This window comes from Garra rufa, chromosome 19 (genome assembly GCF_049309525.1).
Source record: "Garra rufa chromosome 19, GarRuf1.0, whole genome shotgun sequence".
Classification (NCBI taxonomy): Eukaryota; Metazoa; Chordata; class Actinopteri; order Cypriniformes; family Cyprinidae; genus Garra; species Garra rufa.
In genome coordinates, this window is record NC_133379.1 from 20,923,949 (window position 1) to 20,950,109 (window position 26,161).

Consider the following 26,161-nt stretch of genomic DNA (forward strand, 5'->3'; position numbering starts at 1 on the left):
GTAAAACAGTAATATTGTGAAATATATTATGACAAATTAAAATAACTGTTTTATATTTAAATATATATTAAAATGTAATTTATTCCTGTGATGACAAAGCTGAATTTTTAACATCATTACTACGTTCTTTAGTGTCACAAGATCTTCAGAAATCATTGTAATATGCTGAATTGATGCTCAGGAAACATTTCCTATAATCAGAGTTAAAAACAGCTGCCTAATATTTTTGTGGAAGCCATGATACATTTAAAAAAATGCATTTATTTGAAATAGAATTCTTTTGTAACATAATAAATGCATTTGCTGTCATTTTGGTTCATTTATTGTGCGTTTGCTGAATAAAAGTCTGATTTTATTCATTCATAAAAATAAAATTACTGACCCCTAACTTTTGGACAGAAGTGTAAATACATTACTAAAACTTGAAATAATAGAAAAAATCTAGTAGTGCCTGTAAAAATGTTGACAAGGCAAGTAAAAAAAAATAGTCTACTTGCCCACAGGCCAGGTCTTATTCTTTCTGAGCCTTGTCTATTCTGTATAATAAAAATAAACCATATATATGTAGTATATTCATCAAAAAGATATGCTGTAGTAATAATACACTCCTAAGATGAAAATGTAAGTTATTATGGCCACAAAAGGAAGCAGAATGGTTTAAATTAAAGACTCTTGGTGATCTTCGCAGTGTGTATGATGGAGCACGTGAGCAGAGCTTCCTCCTGCCGCCCGAGCCTCTGTGAATTAGTGCATTGGAGCGAGAAATCCTCTCTCTCCTCTCGCTTTCAGCTCTGTCTGTCTCTCTCTGTTTTTGTTAATCTTCATCTCCCTCCCTCTTCACATCCTTCTTGGGTCACCTCCTTTAAGCTCTCATTCCTCATCATGAATGTCCTGCACTGCCTAAATTAGACACATTTGGCAGTACAGCGAGACAAAAGGAAGGTTAGACAGAAAATGTGGTTGTGATTAGAAGTGATCTAATGGTTAATGGCAGGTGTTACTTCTTCATCAGGTCTCCGTTCGCTGCCGTGGCAGACTATTCCATGACCAGGAATAATGTGATTCAGCTGTGTCTGGAGTTGACCACAATAGTTCAGCAGGTATGGACCCAAACACTCTGATTATTACATAACACTTAGGTTTTTTTTTTTTTAAGAATAGTCATTCAATCACTCCAATGTCATTTTATTTTCTTTCTTCCATCTCGTTTTGCATCACTGAAGTTTCTGTTAAATGAAAATGGATAGTGTGTTTTTTGCTGTCAACTGTCAAAAAAGAGAACAACCTACAATTTCCTAAATTTCAAGAAGAAAAAAGGCTGGTCGTCCAGATAAGACAAATGCACAAGAAGATAATGCGGAGACTCTCAGTGGGAAATTGGTTCAGCACTGCAGCTGGAATTGCTTGCCTATTTGAAGCTATCCTAACAGGAGTAGAAGAGCAGTTTTTAAACCATATTTCATAAATTAATTGTATTCTCAAGCACAGTTTGAAAAATAACTCAAAATTAGGAAACACTTACAGATACCTCTAACTTATTGATGTTAATCTGGCACCTGGTGCTAATTTCCTTAATTATGACAAACCCTATTTAACTGGCAGCATTCTTCCAATTTTCACTGAGACTGCAAGATGGTGGGCCGCTGTAAGGTGACTGAAACCCTGCTACAGAAGGTTGTCCAGATGAAGGCCAAAGGGATGACCCTTTCAGTCACTGCAAGGGAAGTTGGTCATTCCAAATCTGTGATTTCTTGAATAATGCAGGTTTACAATGACAGTAACTCATTCAAGTTCCCAGAAAGGCTGGTCGTCCACGTAAGACAAATGCATGAGAAGACAGGATAATTCAGAGACTCTCAATGGGGAATCAGTTCAGGACTGCAGCTGGAATTGCTTGCCTATTTGAAGTTATCCTAGCAAGAGTAAAAGGGCAGTTTTTAGAGCATACAGTATTTCATAAATTAATTGTACTTTGAAGCACAGTATAAAAAACATAAATTAGATATTTGAAAAAAAAAAACTGATCAAAATTAGAGAGCACTTACAGACAACTCTAAGTTGGTGTTAACCTTTCAGCCATTGCAAGAGAAGTTGGCTATTCTAAATCTGTAATTCCTGGAATTTTGCAGGTTTACAATGACACTAATTCATTCAAGTCCCTCAAAAAGGCTGGTCGTCCATGTAAGACAAATGCATGAGAAGACAGGATAAGGCAGACTCTCAGTGGGGAATCGATTCAGCACTGCAGCTGGAATTGCTTGCCTATTTGAAGTTATCCCAACAGAAGTTAAAGGGAAGTTTTTAAACCATGTTTCATAAATTAATTGTATTCTCAAGCACAGCATAAAAAACATAGATATTTGAAAATGGACTCTAATCAAAATTAGAGAAGACTTACAAATGCCTCCAAGTTATTAGTGTTAATCTGGCACCTGTTGCTAATTTCCCTAATTATCTGACAAACCCTATTTAACTGGCAGTATTCCTCCAATATTCACTAATATTGCAAGATGGAGGGTTGCTCTAAGTTGACTGAAACCCTGCGACACAAGGTAGTCCAAATAAAGCTTAAGGGATGACCCTTTCAGCAATTGCAGGAGAAGTTGGTCATTCCAAATATGTGATTTCTCAAATATTGCAGGTTTAGAATGACACCAATTAATTCAAGTCCCCCAAAAAGGCTGGTACAATGCAGAGACTCTCAATGGGAAATCGGTTCAGCACTGCAGCTGGAATTTCAGGAGTAGAAGGCCAGTTTTTAAAGCATATTTCATAAATTACTTGTATTCACGTAAGCACTGTATAAAAAACTTAAATGAGATATTTGAAAAAGAATCAAGTTATTGGTGTTAATCTGGCACCTGATGCTAATTTTTCTTAATAATATGACAAGTCCTATTTAGCTTTCAGCATTCCTCCAGTTTTCACTGACATTGCAAGATGGCGGGCCATGCACCTTTTCAGGTGACTGAAACCTGCAACAACAGGTTGTTCAGATGAAGGCCATTGCAAGAGAATTTGGTCATTCCAAATCTGTGATTTCTCGAATACTGCAATTCAATCAAGTTCCCTGAAAAGGTTGTTTGTTCACGAAAGACAAATGCCACAATAATGTAGAGACTCTCAATGGGGAATTGGTTCAGCACTTCAGCTGGAATTGCTTGCCAGTTCAGTACTGAACAGGTTAAGGATCTATCTCTGCATGTTTAAGAGAAGTAGGACTGAAAACGCACTCTGCAGTGACCAAGCCTCTCATCAGCAGAAAGTATCAAAAGGCTGAGCTCACCTTTGCTAAAGAGCATGTTTTGTGGAGACAGGAGAACTGGTCTAAAGTTCACTTTAGTGATGAGAGCAAGTTTGATTTATTTGGATCTGATGAGAAACATTTTGTTTGGCATTAAACTGGAGAAAGACTGAAGCCTAAGTGCATATAAAGTCAGTGAACTGTCCCTTTAAATCCCATATCCATCAAATTAAAAACAACAGTCAAATGTCTGACCTAGTCTATTTTCTACGTTTCACCCACACCAGTGTCATGCCATATTAGCACTCTAGGACTGAAATGTCTTTTTTGAGGATGCTTGGAAAGCAGGGTAAAGTTTCTAGGGCAGAAGGTTCTTTAGAAGGAGGCCATGGGTGTTTTTTCTCCTTCTCAATTTTCTGTCCTGGATTGAAATAGTGCTGCTCTGGCATGGGCCATTGAGGGCAAGGACACACTGTGAAAAACAATGTGTCCCAGAACATATGAAATACAGTAGGCCTGTAGAATTGGCTCTTAATAATACTTGCTTGAAAATGCCATAGCTTGCAAGCCTCATATTGTATCTTCTTCACTCTGAAGGGCTTTTCACACATTCAAACTTTACATAAAGTTCTTCTCTCTTAATTAAACACTAATGTATTAGCTCAAGCTTTATTTACTCTCCTTTGAATCAGCCTGTGATGTGTAGGTTGCGTGCTGAAGGAGATTCCCAATGTGTTTAACATTAATCATGCGTGCGGCCAGTCAAGCTCCCAGAGCTCCTTCACCCACAGGCTGGAAATTAAACTACTGTTAAGCAGAGTGATGGAGAGTGGAGGAAATGAGCAAATGAGTGGAGGAAGAGGAAAAGCATTGCACCAGGTTCAGTGTGGGAGGATGACTCATCTCCTCCTCAGCTGTCTGCTCAAGACAGAGAACGCTGCCTTTGGCTATTTCAGATAGGTGCAATACTCTGTGCCAGCAAGCAAATCTTCATCTCCCTGTGTCCTACAAGCATCAGCCTCCCATCTGAGATATCCCAAAACTGTGCTCACCCATTAGAGCAGAAAGCATACAATAGGCTCGTATCACGTAACTGGGAAGCATTTTATAACTTTTGTTGATATGCCACTAGCAAGTATTATGTAATAGTTCTGATGATTCACATTTGAGTATATATTAATCAAAGTTTCATGACTTGAATGCACATTAACTATAAAGCCTTATATAATAATTTAGTATTATATAACACTACACTTGTTGTCCAGTTATTTTTTTACTGAAAAACTAAATAAAAAAAACTGATTAAGAACCATTTTAATCCTAATATATTAGGAAGTTTCAATCTCTATCTTCTATCTCTAGTCTTTCAATAATGAGAGTGTAAGTGTGATAGTGTTTGAATGTAATTGTTAAAATGACATTTTCTTTTCTTGTGTTTTAGGACGCCACAGTGTATGAGACAGAAAATAAGATACTGCATGTGGTAAGAGTGACATTTGTATTTTCACACAACCTCTTGATTCATTTACATAAAACTCCTTATCTAGCTCCTCTGTACCAAAATAGAAAACTGTGTCGAAGTGAGAAAAAGAGAGTGAGTATGTGTGTGCTAGAGGTGAGTGAGAGAGAAAGAAATTCACATTTGATTCATGGAGTCTAGCCCATGCTGCAGTGTCAGTCAGGGTACAGCTGGCTGTCTTCTATAAATACCAGGACAGGCCACATTTCATCTGAGAGTGACAGTGAGAGAGAGAGAGTTGCGGTTTGCAACACCAGGAACACCTTCACTGATTAGTCACCAGCAGCAGATTGAGGGAGAATCATGATTGGATGGATCATTTCAAAGAGGACAGCAAGATCATAGAGAATTATGCTTATGAGACCAACCTGGTCTCATGATTACATTATAATAAGGTGCATTCTGGCGACACTCGGTCACAGCGCAGATGGTGTTTATGAAGCGTTGAACATGCAACAAAATCATCAGCATATTGAAGCCCATCGGCAGCATCAGCTAGGAGACCTTTTCTGTGCCTTTCTTGGTCAGAATGTCTAAAATTATTAAACTTTTTTTATTTCTTTCTGTCCTCAGTGTAAGACACTGTCAGGTGTGTGTGACCACATCATTTCCCTCTCTTCGGACCCCATGGTGTCCCAGGCCGCCCATCTGGAAGTGGTGCAGCTGGACAATATAAGGTCTACAGAGGGACTGGTGGGTATCTGGGTGACTGAATTTTTTAAAAGTGTGTTAAAGGAGTTCCCATATATGCTGGGCACTGTATTTTTTAAATATTTATCTATTTATCCAAATATTTTTTATAATGTAGTAATAGTAATATGAACATTTGCAAAATGTATAGAATACTTGCAAAATGTTTGTCTGCAGAATATTAAGATATACATAAAAATATAATTTATTAACTAATTTAATGCATTAATTCAGTACAATTAATTAATAAATACAAATTTTTATTATTAAATTACTTATTAAAGACTAGATAGATGAATGGATGGATGGATAAACGGACGGACAGATGGACAGAGAGATGATGGAGGGATGAATGGACGGACAGAAGGACAGACAGATAGATTGTGATTGATGGATAGATTGATGGGCAGATAGATTGATAGATTAGTAATGGATTGATGGATGTATAGGTAGATAGATCAATAGATGGACAGACGGACAGCTGGATGGATGGATGAATGGACGGACGGACGGGCAGATGGATGGATGGACAGACAATGGATGGATGAACGGATGGACAGATGGATGGATGGATGGATGGATAGATGAATAGATGGATTAATAGGTGGACAGTTGGACAGGTAGATAGATGGATGGACAGATGATGGATGGTTGGATGGATTGATTGGTGGATGGATGGATGGGTAGACAGGTGGACAGATAAATGGATGGATAGATGGATGGATTGGTGATGGATGAATGGATGGATTGGTGATGGATGAATGGACAGACAGATAGATAGATAGATAGATGGATGGATGTACAGATGATGGATGGATAATGGACAATCAGAAGGATGGCTGGATGAATGGACGGATGATGGACAGATAGATGGATTGATGATGGATGAATGGACAGATAGATAGATAGATAGATAGATAGATGGATAGATGGATAGATAGATAGATGTACAGATGATGGATGGATAATGGACGATCAGAAGGATAGATGGATGAATGGACGGATGATGGACAGATAGATGGATTGGTGATGGATGAATGGACAGATAGATGGATGGATGGATGTACAGATGATGGATGGATAATGGACGATCAGAAGGAAGGATGGATGAATGGATGGATGATGGACAGATAGATGGATTGGTGATGGATGAATGGACAGATAGATAGATGGATGGATGGATGTATAGATGATGGATGGATAATGGACTATCAGAAGGATGGATGGATGAATGGACGGATGATGGACAGATAGATGGATTGGTGATGGATGAATGGACAGATAGATGGATGGATGTACAGATGATGGATGGATAATGGACGATCAGAAAAATGGATGGATGAATGGATGGATGATGGACAGATAGATGGATGGATGTACAGATGATGGATGGATAATGGACGATCAGAAAGATGGATGGATGAATGGACGGATGATGGACAGATAGCTGGATTGGTGATGGATGAATGGACAGATAGATAGATGGATGGATGGATGTACAGATGATTGATGGATAATGGACGATCAGAAGGATGGATGGATGAATGGATGGATGATGGACAGATAGATGGATTGGTGATGGATGAATGAACAGATAGATAGATGGATGGATGGATGTACAGATGATTGATGGATAATGGACGATCAGAAGGATGGATGGATGAATGGATGGATGATGGACAGATAGATGGATTGGTGATGGATGAATGGACAGATAGATAGATGGATGGATGTACAGATAATGGATGGATAATGGACGATCAGAAGGATGGATGGATGAATGGACGGACGGATGATGGACAGATAGATGGGTTGGTGATGGATGGATATGGACAATAAGAAGGATAGACTGATGGATGGATGGATGGACGGACAAACAGACAGACATATGATAGATGGACCGACATAGATAGATGGGTGGATGGACGCACAGATGATGGATGGATAGACGGACAGATGGATGGACAGACATAAATGGATGGATGGATGGATGATCAGAAGGATAGATGGATGAATGAATGGATGGATGATGGACAGATAAATGGATTGGTGATGGATGGATGGATGGATGGATGGATGGATGGATGGACGGACAATCAGAAGGATAGATGGATGGATGGATGGATGGATGGACGGACAGATGATGGATGGACAGATGGGACGTACAGATGATGGATGGACAGACGGACAAACGGATGGATGAACGGATGGACGATGGACAGATAGATGGATTGATGATCGATGGATGGACGGACAATCATAAGGATAGATGGATGAACGGATGGACGATGAACAGATAGATGGATTGATGATCGATGGATGGACGGACAATCAGAAGGGTAGATGGATGGACGGTCCGACAGACAGACGAATGAATGGAACAGATGGCCGGACAGATAGATGGCTGGACAGATGATGGATGGATGAACGGACCGAAAGATACATAGATTGGTGATGAATGCATGGATAGATGGATGGATGAATGGATAGATAGATAGATAGATAGATAGATAGATAGATAGATAGATAGATAGATAGATAGATAGATAGATAGATAGATAGATGGATTGACAGACAGGCAGACAGGACAGACAGATAGACAGACACTCAGCCACATTCACTCCATCTGCATTTGATGACGGTATTCTGGTAATTGTGTTTGTATGAGCTTTAGGCAGTAACATTTGGACAATTACATATAGACACATTTGACACTGTCAGTATCCGCTCAATAAAGCCTGAATAGAGATAAAAATAAACATTCACACACACCCTCTCTTTCTCTCTCCCCCTATATCTCTCTGCTTTATGAGACTGAGTGTCAGAGAGGATTTGTGCTTGCATGTCATGTCAGCAGGCTTCTTTCAGTGTTTTCCCAGTATGTGTCCGATATTTTCAGGCAACGGCTCTAAAGTGTCTTTCTCCTTGCTCTAGGGCATGTACATCAAATCAACCTATGATGGCCTACATGTCATCACGGGCACTACAGAGGGAGTGAGTGGTCATTTTCAGTCTTTCAGTACGATCTCAATATGACATGCATGGACAGCTTAGCTGAAGAAAGGACATGTAATCATAAAAGCAATTTTGTGTTTTGCCAATGTGTAATCCAATAGCTTTCTCTCTCGTCCTCTCTCAGTCGCTAGCCGACCGCTGTAAGAAAATCCATGCTGGTGATGAGGTCATACAGGTCAATCATCAGACAGTGGTGAGTGTATCTATTTCACACAATTATTTGACCCTATAATTGATAATGTGGCCGGATCGTTCCTATTGGTCAATGAGGAATTGACTTGAAATTGACATGTAATCAAAACATATGTGAAAATGAAGTAATCTGATCATCATCTGTTCATCTTTGGAACACGAATTAAGATATTTTTGATGAAATCTAAGAGCTTTCTGACCCTACATAGACAGCAACACAACTAGGTAGTAAGGATATCAATAAAACAGTCCATGTGACATCGGTTTTTCAACCGTATATGGTGGGAACATGAAGAATGACCCTGTTAACAAGACAGCATAATGCTGGCATGTTTTGAACATGTGTTTTTTGACTTGCATAGGTGGGCTGGCAACTGAAGAACCTGGTAAACTCTTTACGTAGCAGTCCTGCGGGTGTGACCCTCACGCTGAAGAAACGACCTCAGAGCACTCTCACGTCAGCCCCAGCCTTACTCAAGAACATGAGATGGAAGCCCCTCGCCCTGCAGGTACTGATGGGATGCGTGTGGTTCGAGGATTAAGTGGTGTGTGTGAATTGATGATATGCCGTGGTGTCGTCCCCCAATCTGTGCCTGTTCTTTTTTTAGCAGCATTAAGAGCACTCGTCCCCTCCCTTAGGGCTTTGACCAACTAGATTGCATGGCAAATCTTCGCTCCACTCTTCCCCCACCCACCAACCTCCCTTTTTTTCTCTTTCATCTTTTTACCTCTAATCTGGTGCTTATTCCTCCTTCCTCAATCTCCTCTCCTGCTCCAGTGAAGCCCCGGCACATCAGGAAGCTTTACTGTGGCCCTGGGATGAAAATGTGGAATGTCATTTTAGACGCTTGACTGTGCAGAATATAAATTGCACATATTTATTTCCTCTTTTGCCTGCACAGCTGACAGCGAACAAGATACGCTGATTGTCATGACAACAGCAAAGTTGAAGACATTGAGAAGGCATTTTATTTACACAGAACCAAAGCTGCATCAGAGTGTTTTGTGTTTTGAATATATAAAAGCAAGAGGAAACTCAGCATGACTGAACACCTGAATGAGATTGACGCAGTTTTTTATTCCACAGACACACTTAAACACTTTTTGTGTTGTTTTACCTTCTATGGAAAATGGCATGCATTAAATTGCAAAAGCACATCCTTTCTAAGAGATGTTGGAAATGCTAAATCTAACTGTACCACTGCTTTTAGCCCATCATCCCTCCCAGCCCAAGCAGCAGTGTGGCCACACCGTCCAGCACCCTCAGCACCCCATCAAGACGGGACAGCTGTGCTCTACAGGACCTCTACATCCCCCCTCCCCCAGACGAGCCATACGCACCCAGGTACAGTATTATAGCACACACTAGTACACAGATGTGACTCCGAGGAGGCAAGTGTTTCATCAAAAAATTGAATGAGAAAAAAACTTGTAAATGAAAAAATTAAACAATGGTAATATTACAAAATACAACATTGAAAAAGTGTATAAATCACTTGACTAACAGCAACACCAGCAGGTAAAGTTATAATAGGAGTCGTGCCTCTCTTGCCTCCCCTGAGCCCACTGAGTTTTAACAGACATCCTAAAGCATGCAGTGAGTTTTGGTGGGGGGTAATTGAGAATGAATGGGGGAAAGTCACGTGAGAGGATGCAATGCCTCCAGCACGATATGATTGGCTATGACTGGTTATGATCGGCTGTGATTGGTTTGTGCGATATATCCCACCTCTTGTGTTTGTGTGCGTTCCGCATTTGTGAATTAGTCTGAATGAACTATAAAATGGCGTCAATGGGAAGACTCATTTAAAAAAGTGAAGTAAACAACTCACACACTTTGTTACATCAAAATAAGACTTAAACTGGCATAAAAACATGATCTGTGTGAGTTTTTAGTAAGTAATCAGCTCGGTGAAATTTAAAGTAAATCTGTCTGTGACCAATATTTACTGATATGACTGATGATCCGAAAAATTAAAAAATAGTTAAAAGTTAACTATTAAAAAGAATATCTGAACATAAGTTCACAAATAAAATAACAGTGCTTCAATTGTTACTGCCTTAAGTTATTATTTTGTTATAAATGTAAAATACCTAAAACTTTACATTTGATGAGATTCGTATGGAAGCCTGTTTCCGCCACTAAATGAAAAAATTTAAAAAGTAGTTGCGACTTTTTATCTCACAATTCAGATTTTTTTTCTCAGAATTTTATGATACAAATGTGCAATTCGGACTTTTTTCTCAGAATTATGGGATAAAGTCAGAATTTTAAGATATAAACAGCAGTTGAAAGTTATAACGTCAGAATTGCGAGATTTAAAGTCACAATTTGGACATTTTTTTTCTCAGAATTGTGAGACAAACTCATTATTGTATATCTAATTTTAAGGTGGAAAAAAGACTGGTATATTCCTAGAATTGTGAATTTATATCTCATAATTCTGACTTAACTCGCAATTGCGTGAAAAATTGTGAGAAAAAAAAGTCACAATTGCGAGATATAAACTTGCCATTCTGAGGAAAAAAGTCAGAACTGTGAGTTTATATCTTTCAATTCTGACTTTATTTCTCAAAATTGTGAGCTTGTTTCGCAATTCTGACTTAATAAATTCACAATTGCCAGTTTAAACTCGCAATTGCGAGAGAAAAAGTCAAAATTGTGAGATAAAAAGTAATGAATTTACATTTTTACAATTTACAAAAGAATCAGTAAGATTTTTTTTTTTTAAGTATCTGAGTTTGCATTTATTTGATCAAAAAAAGTTAAATAGTAAAATTGTGAAATGTGAACTGTTTTCTGTTTAAATATATTAAAAAATGTATTGTTGTGATGCAAAACTGAATTTTCAGCAGCCATTGTTCCAGTCTTCAGTGTCACATGATCCTTCAGAAATCATTCTAATATGCTGGTTTGATGCTCAAGAAACATTACTCATTATTATAAGGAAAATGTATTGATCCCAGACTTTAAGTGAAAAATATCAAGCCATACAGAGCAAAATATCATGAGACCATTTAAAGGTGGATCCTTTTGATTCAACCAATAAGCAGCTGTAACACTGGAACCCTTTTTCTTTAGGAATGGTCAAAAACTAGTTCACATTTAGGATCTGTGGAGCAAAAGATTATAAAACATTTCTCTTGCTATTGTAGAGATGACGTAGGAAATCTGACCAGCAACTGCCAGCAGGCCGCTAAGGGTTCTGATTCGCCCAACTCCTACCTGGATCAGGAATGCCGGAGGCGATTCCCGCTGCTGGATGAGGATGCGGTCCTGTACTGTTACGAGTATGATCAAAATCAGGGCCCTCCACCTGTACGCAGGGACAGCACTCCTACATACGGTACATGCTTTCTTACATGATAATGTTTGGTCTTTGCAGGCACAATATATACTGTTTATACAGAAGTACATTAAATTAAATTGGCCATAAATCATTGCAGTAAACATTACAATTGAGTTACATTTAATCTTCTACTCCCGGCCCAGTATGTGTATTGTGCTGTAATGGATTATTTGATTTCATTTAGATTTCTCTGTGTTTGTGTACTAGGACGGCTGAGGCCTATTTCTATGCCTGTAGAATATAACTGGGTTGGAGACTATGAAGATCCCGCCAAGCTGAAAAAAGAGATCAGAAGAGGTGTGTGTGTGTGTGTGTGTGTGTGTGTGTGTGTGTGTGTGTGTGTGTGTGTGTATGTGGGTGGATGAGCATTGAGGAGGATGTTGTTTTGATATCTTTTCCCTAGGTTATACTCAATGATTTCATCACTTTAGCCCTGACCTCCCCATTGGCACATTTTAAAGTCTTTGCGCATCGCGCTCAGATTGTCCCAATCTCCCCTGTATTTACCTCATTTGTGCTGAGATCAGTCTGTCAGTATCTCGCTGGCTCTTTGTTTGAGATTTTGGGATTTTTTGGTTTTGCATTGCCATGGTAACTCCAACATAAGAGGTCTTGCCAAGATGCTGGCTTCTCATTGGTTGGGGCCAGGCTCTGTTGCTGAAGGAGTGGGAGCAGAGAGAATGCTTTCTTTAGTCACGCTGGCAGAATTTATATAAAATTTGTACATGTGCAACACAACATCTTTCAGCCGTATTCTTTGATCATGAGACCTCCGAATAATTTGATTTCGACTCTAGCCATTGCATTATTTAAAAGGCAGAATCAAAACTGCTTTATTAAATTTTTAAAAACAGACAGTGCTTTGAAAATGTGCTTTGTCCTCTTTTATAATCAGCATACTGTAGTTTCATAATCCCACACGTTTATTAACAGAAAACTCCCTGCTGCGATATGTAAGTGAGGACAAGGCGGGAACAGAGGAGTACCACACTGGACGTCGCAGCAGTCGGCGTAGTAGTAGGAGGAAGAATGAGAAAAGTGGTAGCCCCGCCCACTATGCTCTAGTCCCCACCCTTCAGATGGACATGCTGCCACAGGATTCGCTGGCCACACCCACATCTGAAACCTCATCTGTCTATCTCGTGAGTGTGTTAAAGGCAACTTAATGTATAAATCATTTAACATTTAGGGCATGCACAACCTGAAATTATTTAAATATTGTACTTATTTACTATCTTTCAGACATTTGATCGATCGTCCATGCTTTCCCGATCAAAAAAGGTTAAGTTAAGAGGTAAGATGGATGTTGAATGTTAAATTTTGATAGCTCTAAAACCTTATCTCTGAAGACAAAGAAAACTTTTTGGTAAACATTTCAGCTCTGGATCTCTGGCTGGCCTGTAGTCATTACACTAAAATGCTTGACACATTGCAAAAATAAATGTAATTAAAAAAAAAATTACTAGTATAATAAATAGTTTATGTGTGTGTGTGTGTATATATATATATATATAATTAGTAAATTGTACATTTTACAATGTTATGTAAAAAAGTACTTTTGAATCAGTTTAAAGTAAAATGTAATTTTAAGAATTGTTTTCTGAATACGTACAAAATCTATAATAATTATGTAATAATTTTTATATATATATGTATATATAAATTAGTAAATTATTAAAATGATATATGTATATATAAAATTAGTAAATTATATATATATATAGAGAGAGAGAGAGAGAGAGAATTTTTAAGTATAAATTCAGAATTATTTTTCAGAATTTTATGCATACAAAATTTTTAAAAATTCTGACTATTAAACTTTTTAAATTTTTAAAATATATAATAATTATTCATATATAATTATATAAATAATAATTATAAAATTTGTTAATTAATAACATTTTATATTTTTTTGTAAAAAAAAAGTCATTTTAAATCAAAAGTAAAATGTGATTTTAAGAATTTCTTCAAAATTCTATACATACAGAAATTAGAAACAATTCTGAAAAACAATTCTTAAAATCACATTTTACAAAATTACTTTTTATATAACATTATTTTATTATTATTTATTAAAAAATATAATAATTATTAATAATTTATATATATATATATATATATATATATATATACACAAATAATAATTATAAATGAGTAAATTATTAAAATTAAATATATTTAAATCAGAATTGTATACATACAAAAATTTGTAAAATTCTGAAAATTACATTTTACATTAAATTACTCAAAATTACATTTTACATAACATTACTTTATTAAATTATAAAAATATATAATATTTATCTAATAATTAATAATTTTATATATAGTTATCTAATTTTAGATATATATTTCAATAACTTACTTTACTTAATTTTATAATTTTTTGTAAGTTTCGTATTTGAAGAATGATTAAATATTTTTCCTGGAAAAAAAGACAAGAATATTTTTTCTCAAAATACTGACAGAAAATGTTTTTCCAGTGCTGTTTTTTTTCTATAGAAATCCAATCACACATTCTCACTCTGAGTAATTGTTATGTCAAGACATTTCTCTGCCATTATATGGCAGTACATCAAAAAGTCACTGTTTTGATACTATTCCTGCCAGTCTTTTCATTTATATTGCCCACGCTGACGTCTCCGCTCTCTCTCTCTCTTTGTCCTTCTCAGCTGGATCCCTGCCCTCCATTAGTAAGCGGCGAATCTCCTGCAGGGACTTAGGTCAGGGTGATTGCGAGGGCTGGCTCTGGAAGAAGAAGGACGCAAAGAGTTACTTCTCTCAGAAATGGAAGAAGTACTGGGTTGTGCTGAAAGATGCCTGTCTATATTGGTACACCAACGAAGAGGTGAGGGCACAAGGTCATTCATCTGCATGATGAAATACCACAACACAAAATGGCCCATTAGACTGCCTACACAAACTCCCTGCTTCATCTCAGTTTTTCCATCTCTGTTCTTTCTCAGGACGAAAAAGCAGAAGGCTTTGTCAGCCTGCCTGAGTTCAACATTGATCAGGCCAACGAATGTCGCAAAAAGTTGTGAGTAGTAGAGTACACTAGAAGTGAAACAGTTTTCATGAAAAACATAAAAGCTAAACAATATCTCTTGCCTGTTTTCAGTGCTTTCAAAGCTTGCCATCCCAAAATCAAGAGCTTCTACTTTGCTGCGGACAACATGGATGATATGAATAGGTAAGAGGAAAAAGAAACTTTCCATAGAAACTCATAATGTAATCTGAAACATTGTCAGTTCCTCATGAACACTCTAGTCAGGCTTCTGAATCTCATTTAATGTTCTATGAGCTGATCAAAGCTACTAATTTTAGCGACATCCCGAAAGACTCTTTCAGCTCCGCATTTCCTCTGTGCAAAGAGCTCCCCAGGTAACTTTTGTTTTTTTATGTTTGCTCGCAGGTGGCTCAGTCTGCTAAACATGGCGGCAACAGCTCACTCGGAGCAGAAGAGGATTCGACAGGATCATGGTGAGAAGATGCCTTCATGCTTCGCTAAGCCTGTCGGATCAATTATTCTCCAGCTCTGACTTTGTGTGGTCTGGTCTGCAAGTCCTATAAATATATGCATATGAAGTGCGACATGTTGGGTGCATGTATGTGGCGTTTGAGTAAAAATAGAGGAAGTCGTTTTTGATCATTTGTCAGTATGATTTGTTCTTCCCTGTCCTTTGATGAATAAATGCTAAAATGGTCTGAGGAAATGTACACAAACATCTGTTAAATAAATAGCTGGTTTCCACAGCCTTCAAATTTCATTATTCTTGAACTCCTCCATCCGTGTTTGAAGGAAATTTGTTGTTGTTTCCTCAGACTACTGGAGCGAGAGCGACCATGAGGATGCTGATCACATGTCCTCAACACCCAAACAGGATAGCCCTCCACCTCCATATGACACTTACCCTCACTCCACCTCAGTAAGTCTCATCTTTATTTCTTTTATTAGGGGTTCAAGTGTGTAGCGTTGAAACCCAATTGTAATTGTTAAAATGGCCTGGTCCACCTAAAAGTTATCTGGCAGACCAAACTGTAAGTCATAGAGACTTCAGAATTGGAGGGATAGCAGTACTCACAACGTCTACAATGTGACCAAGGCTCACCCCAATCGGCCTGGCGGTGGCGCTACAGCGATCAAAAGTACAAAAACGCTCATAACCCCTAAACCAGGGGTCTTTAACTAAAATGGCCCGAGGTCCAGTAATGAACCCTCCTCTCCAGTCGAGGCCTGGACAATTATATATAAAAATAATTTATGGTTTTCGCAAGACCAGGGTATCTGCAGGATATTTGACACAAAAAAAATGAATGAATAAATAGATAGATAAATAAAATGACTGTAAAATGCATGATTTACGATTCAGAAGCAGGTTTCACAACATTTATTAAATCTTATTTATTAAATCTTAAGCCTTCAAGAGTCAAAAGTATCAATTCTTATGCTAATTTAAACAATTATTATCAATCAAGTATTATATTAATTAAATAACATATACATATATTTTATTGCCTTAATTGTTTACATTTTTATAACACATTATCTTGTCAATCCATCAGTTCACATTTAACAACTTAAAACCATGGTTTGATTTTTACATTGGCCTTTTTGACAACAGCAGACGTACGGGCTGATTGAAAATGGCAGCAATGGCTAACACAAAATACGTTTCTTCTATTTTTTTCCCCCACTATGTTCGGGCCACAAGAGAAATATTAGGGGAGTAAATTAATATCAGCATATGAGGTAGATTCTCTCTGAAGTCTTATGTTGTCTCTGAGAATGTGCGCCGTTAACGCAGCGTCAGATGCTGAAAGTGCTGCCAGTTTTTACTTTCGCTTTCACATATTGCACAGTTTTCACGTTGCCTGTGTGATATCCATTGGCTCACTTTCATGGTTTAAAACATAAATATTTATAAAAATACAGTATATAGAAAAAACTATCTTTACAATAATGTGATGTAACCCCAACGTAACGCCATTGTTTTTCACTCACTGAAAGCTACATCTGTCTGCGCACAATGCGCAGATCTCTACTCTCATCACTGCACGCATGACTGCACCCAAACGCTGACCCTGATGTGCTTGACAAAAATTTTGGGGTACTTTGAATTTTTTTTTTAAAACTACTTTTGCGAATTAGTCAAAGGTTTTGTGCCTGATCGGAACCAAACCCTTGCAGAAAGATTCTTTGGAGAGTGAATATCAATAATTTAACTTTCGGCTGACACCAAAATGTTCCTAAGGGAGAGCCTCTTGAACGAAAAAAGATATTCACAGTAGGTCACAGTAAAAAAAAAAAAACATAGTTTGGCGCTATAACAAGGAAAAAAATTAAAAACGGCTATAACTACACACCTGTTAGTCTGATCGATTAGAAAATTGGTATGCTGTGTCTTTGTCCAAAGTGCCACAAATGTCCAAGAGAACATTCACGAATCTCAAAAAACATGACCGCCATCAGCCAATGAATTTTGAGCACCTATTAGACAAGGTTAACGGAGGCCGATCGGAACCAAACTTGATGGGCATGTTCGACTCATGTCTCGTTAGTGGTTTGTAGGAATTTTGAAAGCAATTGGCCACTAGTTGGCGCTAAGGAGTTTATTTCTCTGTAATCACATGGTGTTTCACATAGTCACACAATATTCATATAATTTGGAGAGTGAATATCAATAATTATCAAAAAAAGGTTTGACTCACTGTCGCAACGGAATGCCAAAATATTCGTAAGAGGGGAGCCACTTTTACTTAAACTACTATAACTCTTGAATGGAAAGAGATATTTTCACCAAACTTAACTGTGGTCACAGTAAAAAATTAGAAGTTTGGCCTCTTGGTGGCACTATATCAGACAAAAAAACATAAAACGAATATAACTACACACCTGTTAGTCCAATCGACTTGAAAATTGGTATCACATGTCTTTGTCCAAAGTGCCACAAGTGTCTATGAGGACATTTGCGTATCTCAAAAAACATTAGCCGCCATCAACTAATGAATTTTGAGCACCTATTAGACAAGAATAATGGTGGTCGATCGAAACAAAACTTAGTGGGCATGTTTGACTCATGGCCCGAAAGGTCTGTAAGAAGTTCAAAAGAAATTGGCCACTAGTTGGCGCTAACGAGTTTTATGTGTCTGTAATCAGGTGGTGTTTTTATAACCAATATAAGCACTGCAGCATGATTCTCCGGACTTTCTAGATCAATAATTACAAAACAAATTTTGAACTTTACCCTTTGGGTAGCTATAACGGGTCGTTTAGAAAAGGGGGCGTGCCCAAAAATACCCCAAAACCTATACATCCTAAACAAAAACTTAGAACTTCACAAAACTAGAGAAGCACATGTGACAGATGATTTTAAACAAGCATGCAAAGTTTCATGGAGATGGGACCATAGGTGGTGCTGTAACAGCCATAAATGTTAATAAACATCATATTTCTATGGTAATTTACCTGGAATTGCTAAAATGCTCTTTTTATGCACATGATGAATAAAAGTTTTAATTTCTTAAAAAAAAGTACTGACTCCAAACTTATAAACAGTAGTGTATTCTGTAAATAAATAAAACTAAGACTGAAGGAAACAAATGAGGTGAAACAATGCAGAAAGACAAGAGAAGGGCAGAGAGGGAGGGAGAGCAGGATGAAGAATGAGGTGTGAAGGGGTGGAGAGAATGGAGATGAAGGACACATTAATTATTTAGACCCAGGGGATGATTGTGGCCGCTGTAAATTCATAGTCAAAAGGCACTTTTTTTTAAGAGGTCTTCTGGCTCCAGCCCTCTGTAATTTTAATGAAGGAGACACAAATCAGTCCCATAATCCTAAGAGGGAGAATCATGTTTGCGTAATGCGTTGCTGTCTCATATCGTTCCATTCAGGCAGATAATAACTAAGGGTGACAGCGGTGAGCTTGTAAAAAAAGACAGCTGAGAACATGGAAAACAGGGATATAAATGCCACTCTTGTTATAGTTGTCCTTCGTTCTGGATTTATGCTCGTAAAATATACCAACGTAAAGGACCTTGCATGATGTCCCACCCTCTGTGTTACAGGCAAGTCCATTCCAGGAGTCCCAGCACATCCGCCCACCCTCCGCAGAGACCGTCCAGTCCCGCTCCCCGCTCTCCGAAACACAAGGGGGCAGCGTGAGCAGTGCCAGCTCCCCTAGCCGAAAGTCTGCCAGCCAGCGGCGTTCGTGGCAGGACCTCATCGAGACGCCCCTCACCAGCTCCGGCCTCCATTTCCTGCAGACTCTACCATTGGACGACTCTGTGTTTGTTGATCCCAGTCGAGCCATACCCGTCGAGCTCCGCCGCCAGTCGACGCTTCCCGCCCAGCACGGGCTGCCACCAGAACACTACGTCCCACCCACTAAGCCCACCCAACCCAGCCAAAAGCCCATCACAGCTTTTGCAAGAGGAGATGGATTTGAAGGTGGAGGAGTAGGAAGCAAGCACCGCAGTTTCACCTTGCCCCGGGACAGTGGTCTTCATGCCATCCTGGCTGCCACCAGTGCAGCTGAACACGCAGACGCACAGCGCTACCACCTGGGCCAGGCCTATGCCAGAGACACAGGTCAGAAAACGGAGAACTTGTGAGAATGTTGTGTTTGTAACTGTGCCTACATGTGCAGAGGCAAGTTAGTGGGCGAGTTAGCGTGTGTAGGCGAAGGTATGTGAGTAATTTTATTAAGGTGTTATTAAGGAGTGCCTGTTTATCATGATTTCTCTTCAGTTTCAAACTTGTTTTTAATAGTGGTAAACCAATATACATTTTATGACTAATAATAATATTAATAGTTATTATTATTATGTAAATATTCATATTATTTGAACAGTATTAGTATATACTAGATTATTATAGCTACTGTAAATTATTAATAATTATTACAAATATATCCAATACTGATTTTTTTTTTTCAAAACTGGTTTTAGTTTAGTTCTAGTTAATATTTTAGTATAAATATTTTATGAAGAACAATATTTATTTTTATTATTATTATTATTATTATTTTTATTAAGTATGTATATTGTTTATTAATAATAAATAAACAAATCAATATTCAGAACTGGGTTTAGTTCCGGTTAATATTTTTATATAAATAGTTATTAAATAATAATAATAATAATTAGTAGTAGTAGTAGTAGTAGTATGCATATTATTTAATAATAATAATAATAATAATTAAATATAGTGAAATTTCTTGCATCTTTTAATAATGATTAACCAGTATACATTTTGATTACATTTTTAAACAATTTAATAATAATAATAATAATAATAATAATAATAATAATAATTTGTGAATTATTTATAATTAATAATAATTATTAACCTGATACTGATTATTTCAAAATTATAATTTCAATTTTTTTTTAATTCAGTATAAATATATATATATTATTAATAATAATAATAATGTTATTAATATATGATTATTATTATTATTATATTGTTCTTATTATACATATTGTTTATTTTCTAATAATATATAATGATATTGTGAAATTGTATATATTTATATATTATTATATCTTTTAATAACGATCAACCCATATACATTTTGATATTGATTTAATAATAATAATAATAATAATAATAATAATAATAATATTTTTATATATAATTTATAGTTATTAATAATTAATTTGATACTGATTATTTTAATATTATAATTTCAAAATAGTTTTTATTCAGTATTACTGTTTAACAATAATAATAATTGTAATAGTAATAATTATAATAATAATAATGTAAATAATTTATTCGAATACATTTTATGAATATAATAATAATAATAGTTATTATTGCTATGTAAATATTCATAATATTTGAACACTATGAATATTTAATTATTAAAATAATCACAATCAGATTATTGTTGTTATTATTATTTGTATTTATATGAATAATAAATAATTATTAAAAATGTATCCAATACTTTATATTTTTGAATCAATATTCAGAACTGGTTTTAGTTCTGGTTAATATTTTCATATAAATAGTTTATTATTAATAATAGTAATAATAATAATGTGGAATTTTATGCATCTTTTAATACCGATCAACCAATATACATTTTGATTACTTTTGTATAACAATTTTATAATAATAACAATAATAATTTGTGAATAATTTATAATTATTAATAATTAATCTGATACTGATTATTTCAACAATTTAAAACTTTTGTATTCAATGTTCATATTTAATAATAGTAATAATAATATTCGTATATGGTTATATATTATTATTATTATTGTTATTATTAACATTGTTTATTTAATAATAATAATATTGTGGAATATTTTAATAACGATCAATTTAATTTATTAATTTAATAATTTTTGAATAATTTATAATTATTAATAAATAATCTGATACTGATTATTTTAACATTATAATTTTAAACAATTTTTCATTTAGTATTAATATTCATCAATAATAATAATAATAATAGTAATGTTATTCATATATGATTACATATTAATAATATATTATTTTACTAATAATAACTATTATTATTACTATTATTAATAATCATAATAATAATAATGTGGAATTTTATACATCTATTAATAACAAGCAACCAATAGACTTTGATTACATTTTACAAATATTTTATTAATTATAATATTTTTTCTATATATTCTTTACATTTTTTTTATCTGATACTGTGTTTGAAACATTTTTTATTCAGTATTAATATTTAATCATAATAATAATAATAATAATGTTATTTATATATGTTATTATTATCATTATTATATATATATTATATATTATATATATATATATTATATATATTATATATATATATTATTTATATATATATTGTTTGTCTTTTTACATTATATTTATGCAAAGTTTTGTGTGTGTATAGAACATTGTTTTCATCTTTGCTTTGGGCGTGTAATTGTAACATGTAATTGTTAAGCTTTACATTTCTTATCCACAAAATACATTAAAAATACATTTTGTTGGATCAGTTGAAAAGTATTCTAATAACAATAATAGTGAATGTAATTTACTAGAAGGCATTACAATCACAATGACATACAATTCTGCATTGCAGTAGTAGTTTTGAGAATGTCAACCTATTGCTTTATATGAAGTATTATAAGTTTTTCCCAATGTCATTGAGAGGATGCTGCATTTTGCTTCAGCACTCCAGTTATTTGTATTGCACCCTGTAATGACGAACATATTGCTGCTTGATTCAGATGCACTGTAGCTGCAAATCTCAGCTGAATACCCATCTCCCTTAAGACCTCCACTAGCCTCATATTAGGAGCAGTCCTTCTAATCCAGCCTGACAGCTCTCATCCCTGTCTATCCTTTTTCATCCCTCCTTTCTGTTCCACACATTCACCGTTCCTCACAACTAAACTGTGCCTCAAAGCACATGAGGAGGAGTCCCTTCAGTCCGTGTTAATGTCGTCTCAGGATGGAACAGAGGAATATGGCTTTAGGGCCCTTCTCTCTCTTTCTTCCACTCTGAGATCCCTGATTGTCACTCTAAAGTGTAATTCCCTAATATGATAATTACACTAAAAACTAATTCTGTTGTATTGTATTATATAATAGCAAGGGTTTTCAACCTTAGGCTTAAAGACAAGCTGAGAATCCCTGTTATATACCATATAACACTGAATGGACTTTAAACCTAGCTTATAATAACATGTATTTACATGCATTATGATGATACCATTACAAAACCATTAGTTTTACATTTTCAGTTGTGGCCATAATAATAATAATAATAATAATAATAATATTGTGTGTATTGAATTGTAAGTAACTCTTTACCGTCCTCTGTAGGTCAAGAGCGGGAGCGCAGGCACCAGGCTGATTCATTGGGGGATTTGTACAGGGCTCTGGAGAGGACTAGTCTATCACCTGTCAATGAGCACAGGTCCTCTTCTCGATTAGAGTACAAGCGATCATTCGTCCGCCGCTGCAATGATCCATTACTCAATGAAAAGCTGCACCGCCTGCGGATCCTTCAAAACTCATTCAAGGTACAGCTTTCACTGGTTGAAGTCCTGTCCACTGCTTTCCCTAAGAAACCTGAACACAAAAAAACATAGTTCATAGCATAAATGTAAGATGTGTTAGTTTATTGATAGCATTTTTAAAAAACAAAATCCTTACCTAACATTTATACACATTACGTACAAAGTTTTTTATTTTATTTTTTACCATTGTTTTTTAAAAAGGACGTCTCTTTTTTCTATATTTTAATATATTTATTAAAATGTAATTTATTCCTGTGATGGAAAGCTGAATTTCAGCATCATTATTCCAGTCTTCAGTGTCACATGATCCTTCAGAAATCATTCTTATTATTATCAGTGTTGAAAATAGTTGTGCTGATTGGACTGTTTTTGTGGAAAACTTTTTTTTTTTTTTTAATAAACCAATCACAATCTGAAGGTTTTTCTTAACATTTTAAAGTGAGTCAGTTAATTTATTATGATTTTTTTAAAGATGTTTCTTGCTCCCCAAGGCTGCATTTATTTGATTAAAAATACAGTAAAAACTTTAATATTGTGAAATAATATTTCAATTAAAATAATTGTTTTCTATTTTGATATATTTATTAAAATGTAATTTATTCCTGTGATCAAAGCTGAATTATTAGCATCATTACTCCAGTCTTCAGTGAAACATGATCCTTCAGAAATCATTCTTCTTATTATTATTATCAATGTTGAAAATAGTTTTTTTTTTTTTAGTTTTAGTCTTTTTTTTTTGCAGTATTTTTAATATTTTTGTATTTTTTTTTAATAAACCAATCACAGTCTGAAGGTTTTTTTAACATTTCAAGTCAGTCGATATTAATTAATTTATTATGATTTTTTTTAAAGATGTCTCTTGCTCCCCAAGGCTGCATTTATTTGATTGAAAATACAGTAATGTTGTGAAATAATTTTTCAATTAAAATAACTGTTTTCTGTTTTAATATATTTATTAAAATGTAATTTATTCCCGTGATCAAAGCTGAATTATCAGCAGCCATAACTTCAGTCTTCATTTTAATAATGATTTGGTGTTCAAGAAACTTGTTGATGTTAAAAATAGTTGTGCTGATAAATCTTTGTGTGTTTTTTCATGATTCTTTGGTGAATAGAAAGTTTAAATCAACAGCGTTTATTAAAAATAGAAATATTTTGCAACATTATAAATGTCTTTACTCTCACTTTACTGAGACTTTTGTCTTTACTCTCACTTTTGATCAGTTTGATGCATCCTTGCTGAATAAAAAAAGTATTTAATATTTTTTGTATTTTTTTAAATAAACCACAGTCTGAACTTTAACATTTCAACGTAATGTATTATGAACAATTTAATTAAGAATGAATAATAGTACAGTATATTTTATATAGATTAAGAAATGCTGTTCATTCTTAGCTCATGATATGTAATGCATTTACTTCAGTTAATAAATTAAACCGTTTTTAAGATGTATCTTTTGCTGCCCAAGGCTGCATTTATTTGATTACAAATACAGTAAAAATGGTATTATTGTGAAATATTATTTCAATTTTAATAGCTGTTTTCTATTTTAATATATTTTTAAAAATGTAATTTATTCCTGTGATAGAAATGAGAATTTTCAGCATCATTACTCCAGTCTTCAGTGTAACTTCTTCAGAAATCATTCTAATAATGATTTCATATTATTATCAATGTTGAAAATAGTGCTGATTAATATTTTTGTGGAAATCTTGTTTTTTCATGATTCTTTGGTTAATAGAAAGTTTAAATCAACAGCGTTTATTTGAAATATATTTATTTTGTAACATGAAAGTCTTTACTGCCACTTTTGATCAGTTTGATGCATCCTTGCTGAACAAAAAAGTATTTTGAATTTGTATGTTTTTTAATAAACCAATCACAGTCTGAATTTTTTTTTTTACATTTTAAGTCAGTCAATATTAATTAATGTATTATGAGCACAAATGAATTAAGAATGTTTAATAGCACAGTATATTTTAAAAACTACTATGAACATAGATTAATAAATGATGTTCATTCGTAGCTCATATCTAATGCATTAACTAAAGTTAACAAATTAAACTTTTTTTAAGCTCACCAAGGCTGCATTTATTTGATCAAAAATGCAGTAAAAACAGTAATATTGTGAAATAATATTTCAATTTAAAATAATTGTTTTCTGTTTTAATATATTTATTAAAATGTAATTTATTCCTGTGATCAAAGCTGAATTTTCAGCATCATTACTCCAGTCTTCAGTGTCACATGATCCTTCAGAAATCATTCCAATAATGATTTGGTTATCAAAAACATTATTATCAAAGTTGAAAACAGTAAAAATATTTTTGTCAAAATCATGTTTTTTGTTATTATTCTTAGGTGAATAAAAAGTTTAAATCAACAGCATTTATTTGAAATATAAATCTTTGGTAACATTATAAATGTCTTTACTATCACTTTTGATCAGTTTAACAAATGAATTAAGAATATATAATAGTACAGTATATTTAAAAAACTATTATGAACATAGATTAATAAATGATGTTCATTCTTAGCACATCATATCTAATGCATTAACTAAAGTTAAGAAATTAAACTTTTTTTATAGCTCACCAAGGCTGCATTTATTTGATCAAAAATGCGGTAAAAACAGTAATATTGTGAAATAATATTTCAGTTTAAAATAACTGTTTTCTGTTTTAATATATTTATTAAAATGTAATTTATTCCTGTGATCAAAGCTGAACTTTCAGCATCATTACTCCAGTCTTCAGTGTCACATGATCCTTCAGAAATCATTTTAATAATGATTTGGTGCTTTAAAAACATTTATTATCATGTTTAAACGTTCAAAATATTTTTTACATTTTTTTAATAAACCAACCACAGTCCGAACTTTTTTCAAATTTTCAAGTAGTGCGTTCGAGATGCACTACACCAGCCTGCCGCCGGCTGGCGAGAGCAGCCGCTTGCAGTCGGGGGAGGAGTAAAGAGACGGCAGTCAAGTCGGACACTTATAGAGGATGAAACTGTATTCCAAACATACACAAAAAAGGAATAAAGAAAAAGAAGAAATGAAACTACATAAGATAAATAATAATAAAAAAAATTAAAAAAAGTTTCCCTATCGT

General features: G+C 34.7%; 1 protein-coding gene across 2 annotated transcripts in view; it reads left to right on the plus strand.

Moving 5' to 3' along the window:
• The window catches only part of cnksr2b (connector enhancer of kinase suppressor of Ras 2b), a 69,425-nt gene that overhangs the window by 38,597 nt on the left and 4,667 nt on the right, over positions 1 to 26,161 (plus strand). The window contains exons 4-21 of one of the 2 annotated variants that reach the window (XM_073824162.1): positions 995 to 1,100; positions 4,686 to 4,727; positions 5,337 to 5,456; positions 8,388 to 8,447; positions 8,593 to 8,661; positions 9,023 to 9,169; positions 9,872 to 10,005; positions 11,817 to 12,007; positions 12,218 to 12,307; positions 12,944 to 13,152; positions 13,253 to 13,304; positions 14,683 to 14,858; positions 14,977 to 15,050; positions 15,132 to 15,203; positions 15,426 to 15,493; positions 15,836 to 15,939; positions 19,082 to 19,604; positions 22,851 to 23,050. In XM_073824162.1, coding sequence (XP_073680263.1) covers positions 995 to 1,100; positions 4,686 to 4,727; positions 5,337 to 5,456; positions 8,388 to 8,447; positions 8,593 to 8,661; positions 9,023 to 9,169; positions 9,872 to 10,005; positions 11,817 to 12,007; positions 12,218 to 12,307; positions 12,944 to 13,152; positions 13,253 to 13,304; positions 14,683 to 14,858; positions 14,977 to 15,050; positions 15,132 to 15,203; positions 15,426 to 15,493; positions 15,836 to 15,939; positions 19,082 to 19,604; positions 22,851 to 23,050 — 2,437 coding nt within the window. The remainder of the gene's footprint in view (positions 1 to 994; positions 1,101 to 4,685; positions 4,728 to 5,336; positions 5,457 to 8,387; positions 8,448 to 8,592; positions 8,662 to 9,022; positions 9,170 to 9,871; positions 10,006 to 11,816; positions 12,008 to 12,217; positions 12,308 to 12,943; positions 13,153 to 13,252; positions 13,305 to 14,682; positions 14,859 to 14,976; positions 15,051 to 15,131; positions 15,204 to 15,425; positions 15,494 to 15,835; positions 15,940 to 19,081; positions 19,605 to 22,850; positions 23,051 to 26,161) is intronic. The other variant, XM_073824163.1, reaches the window with a different exon arrangement.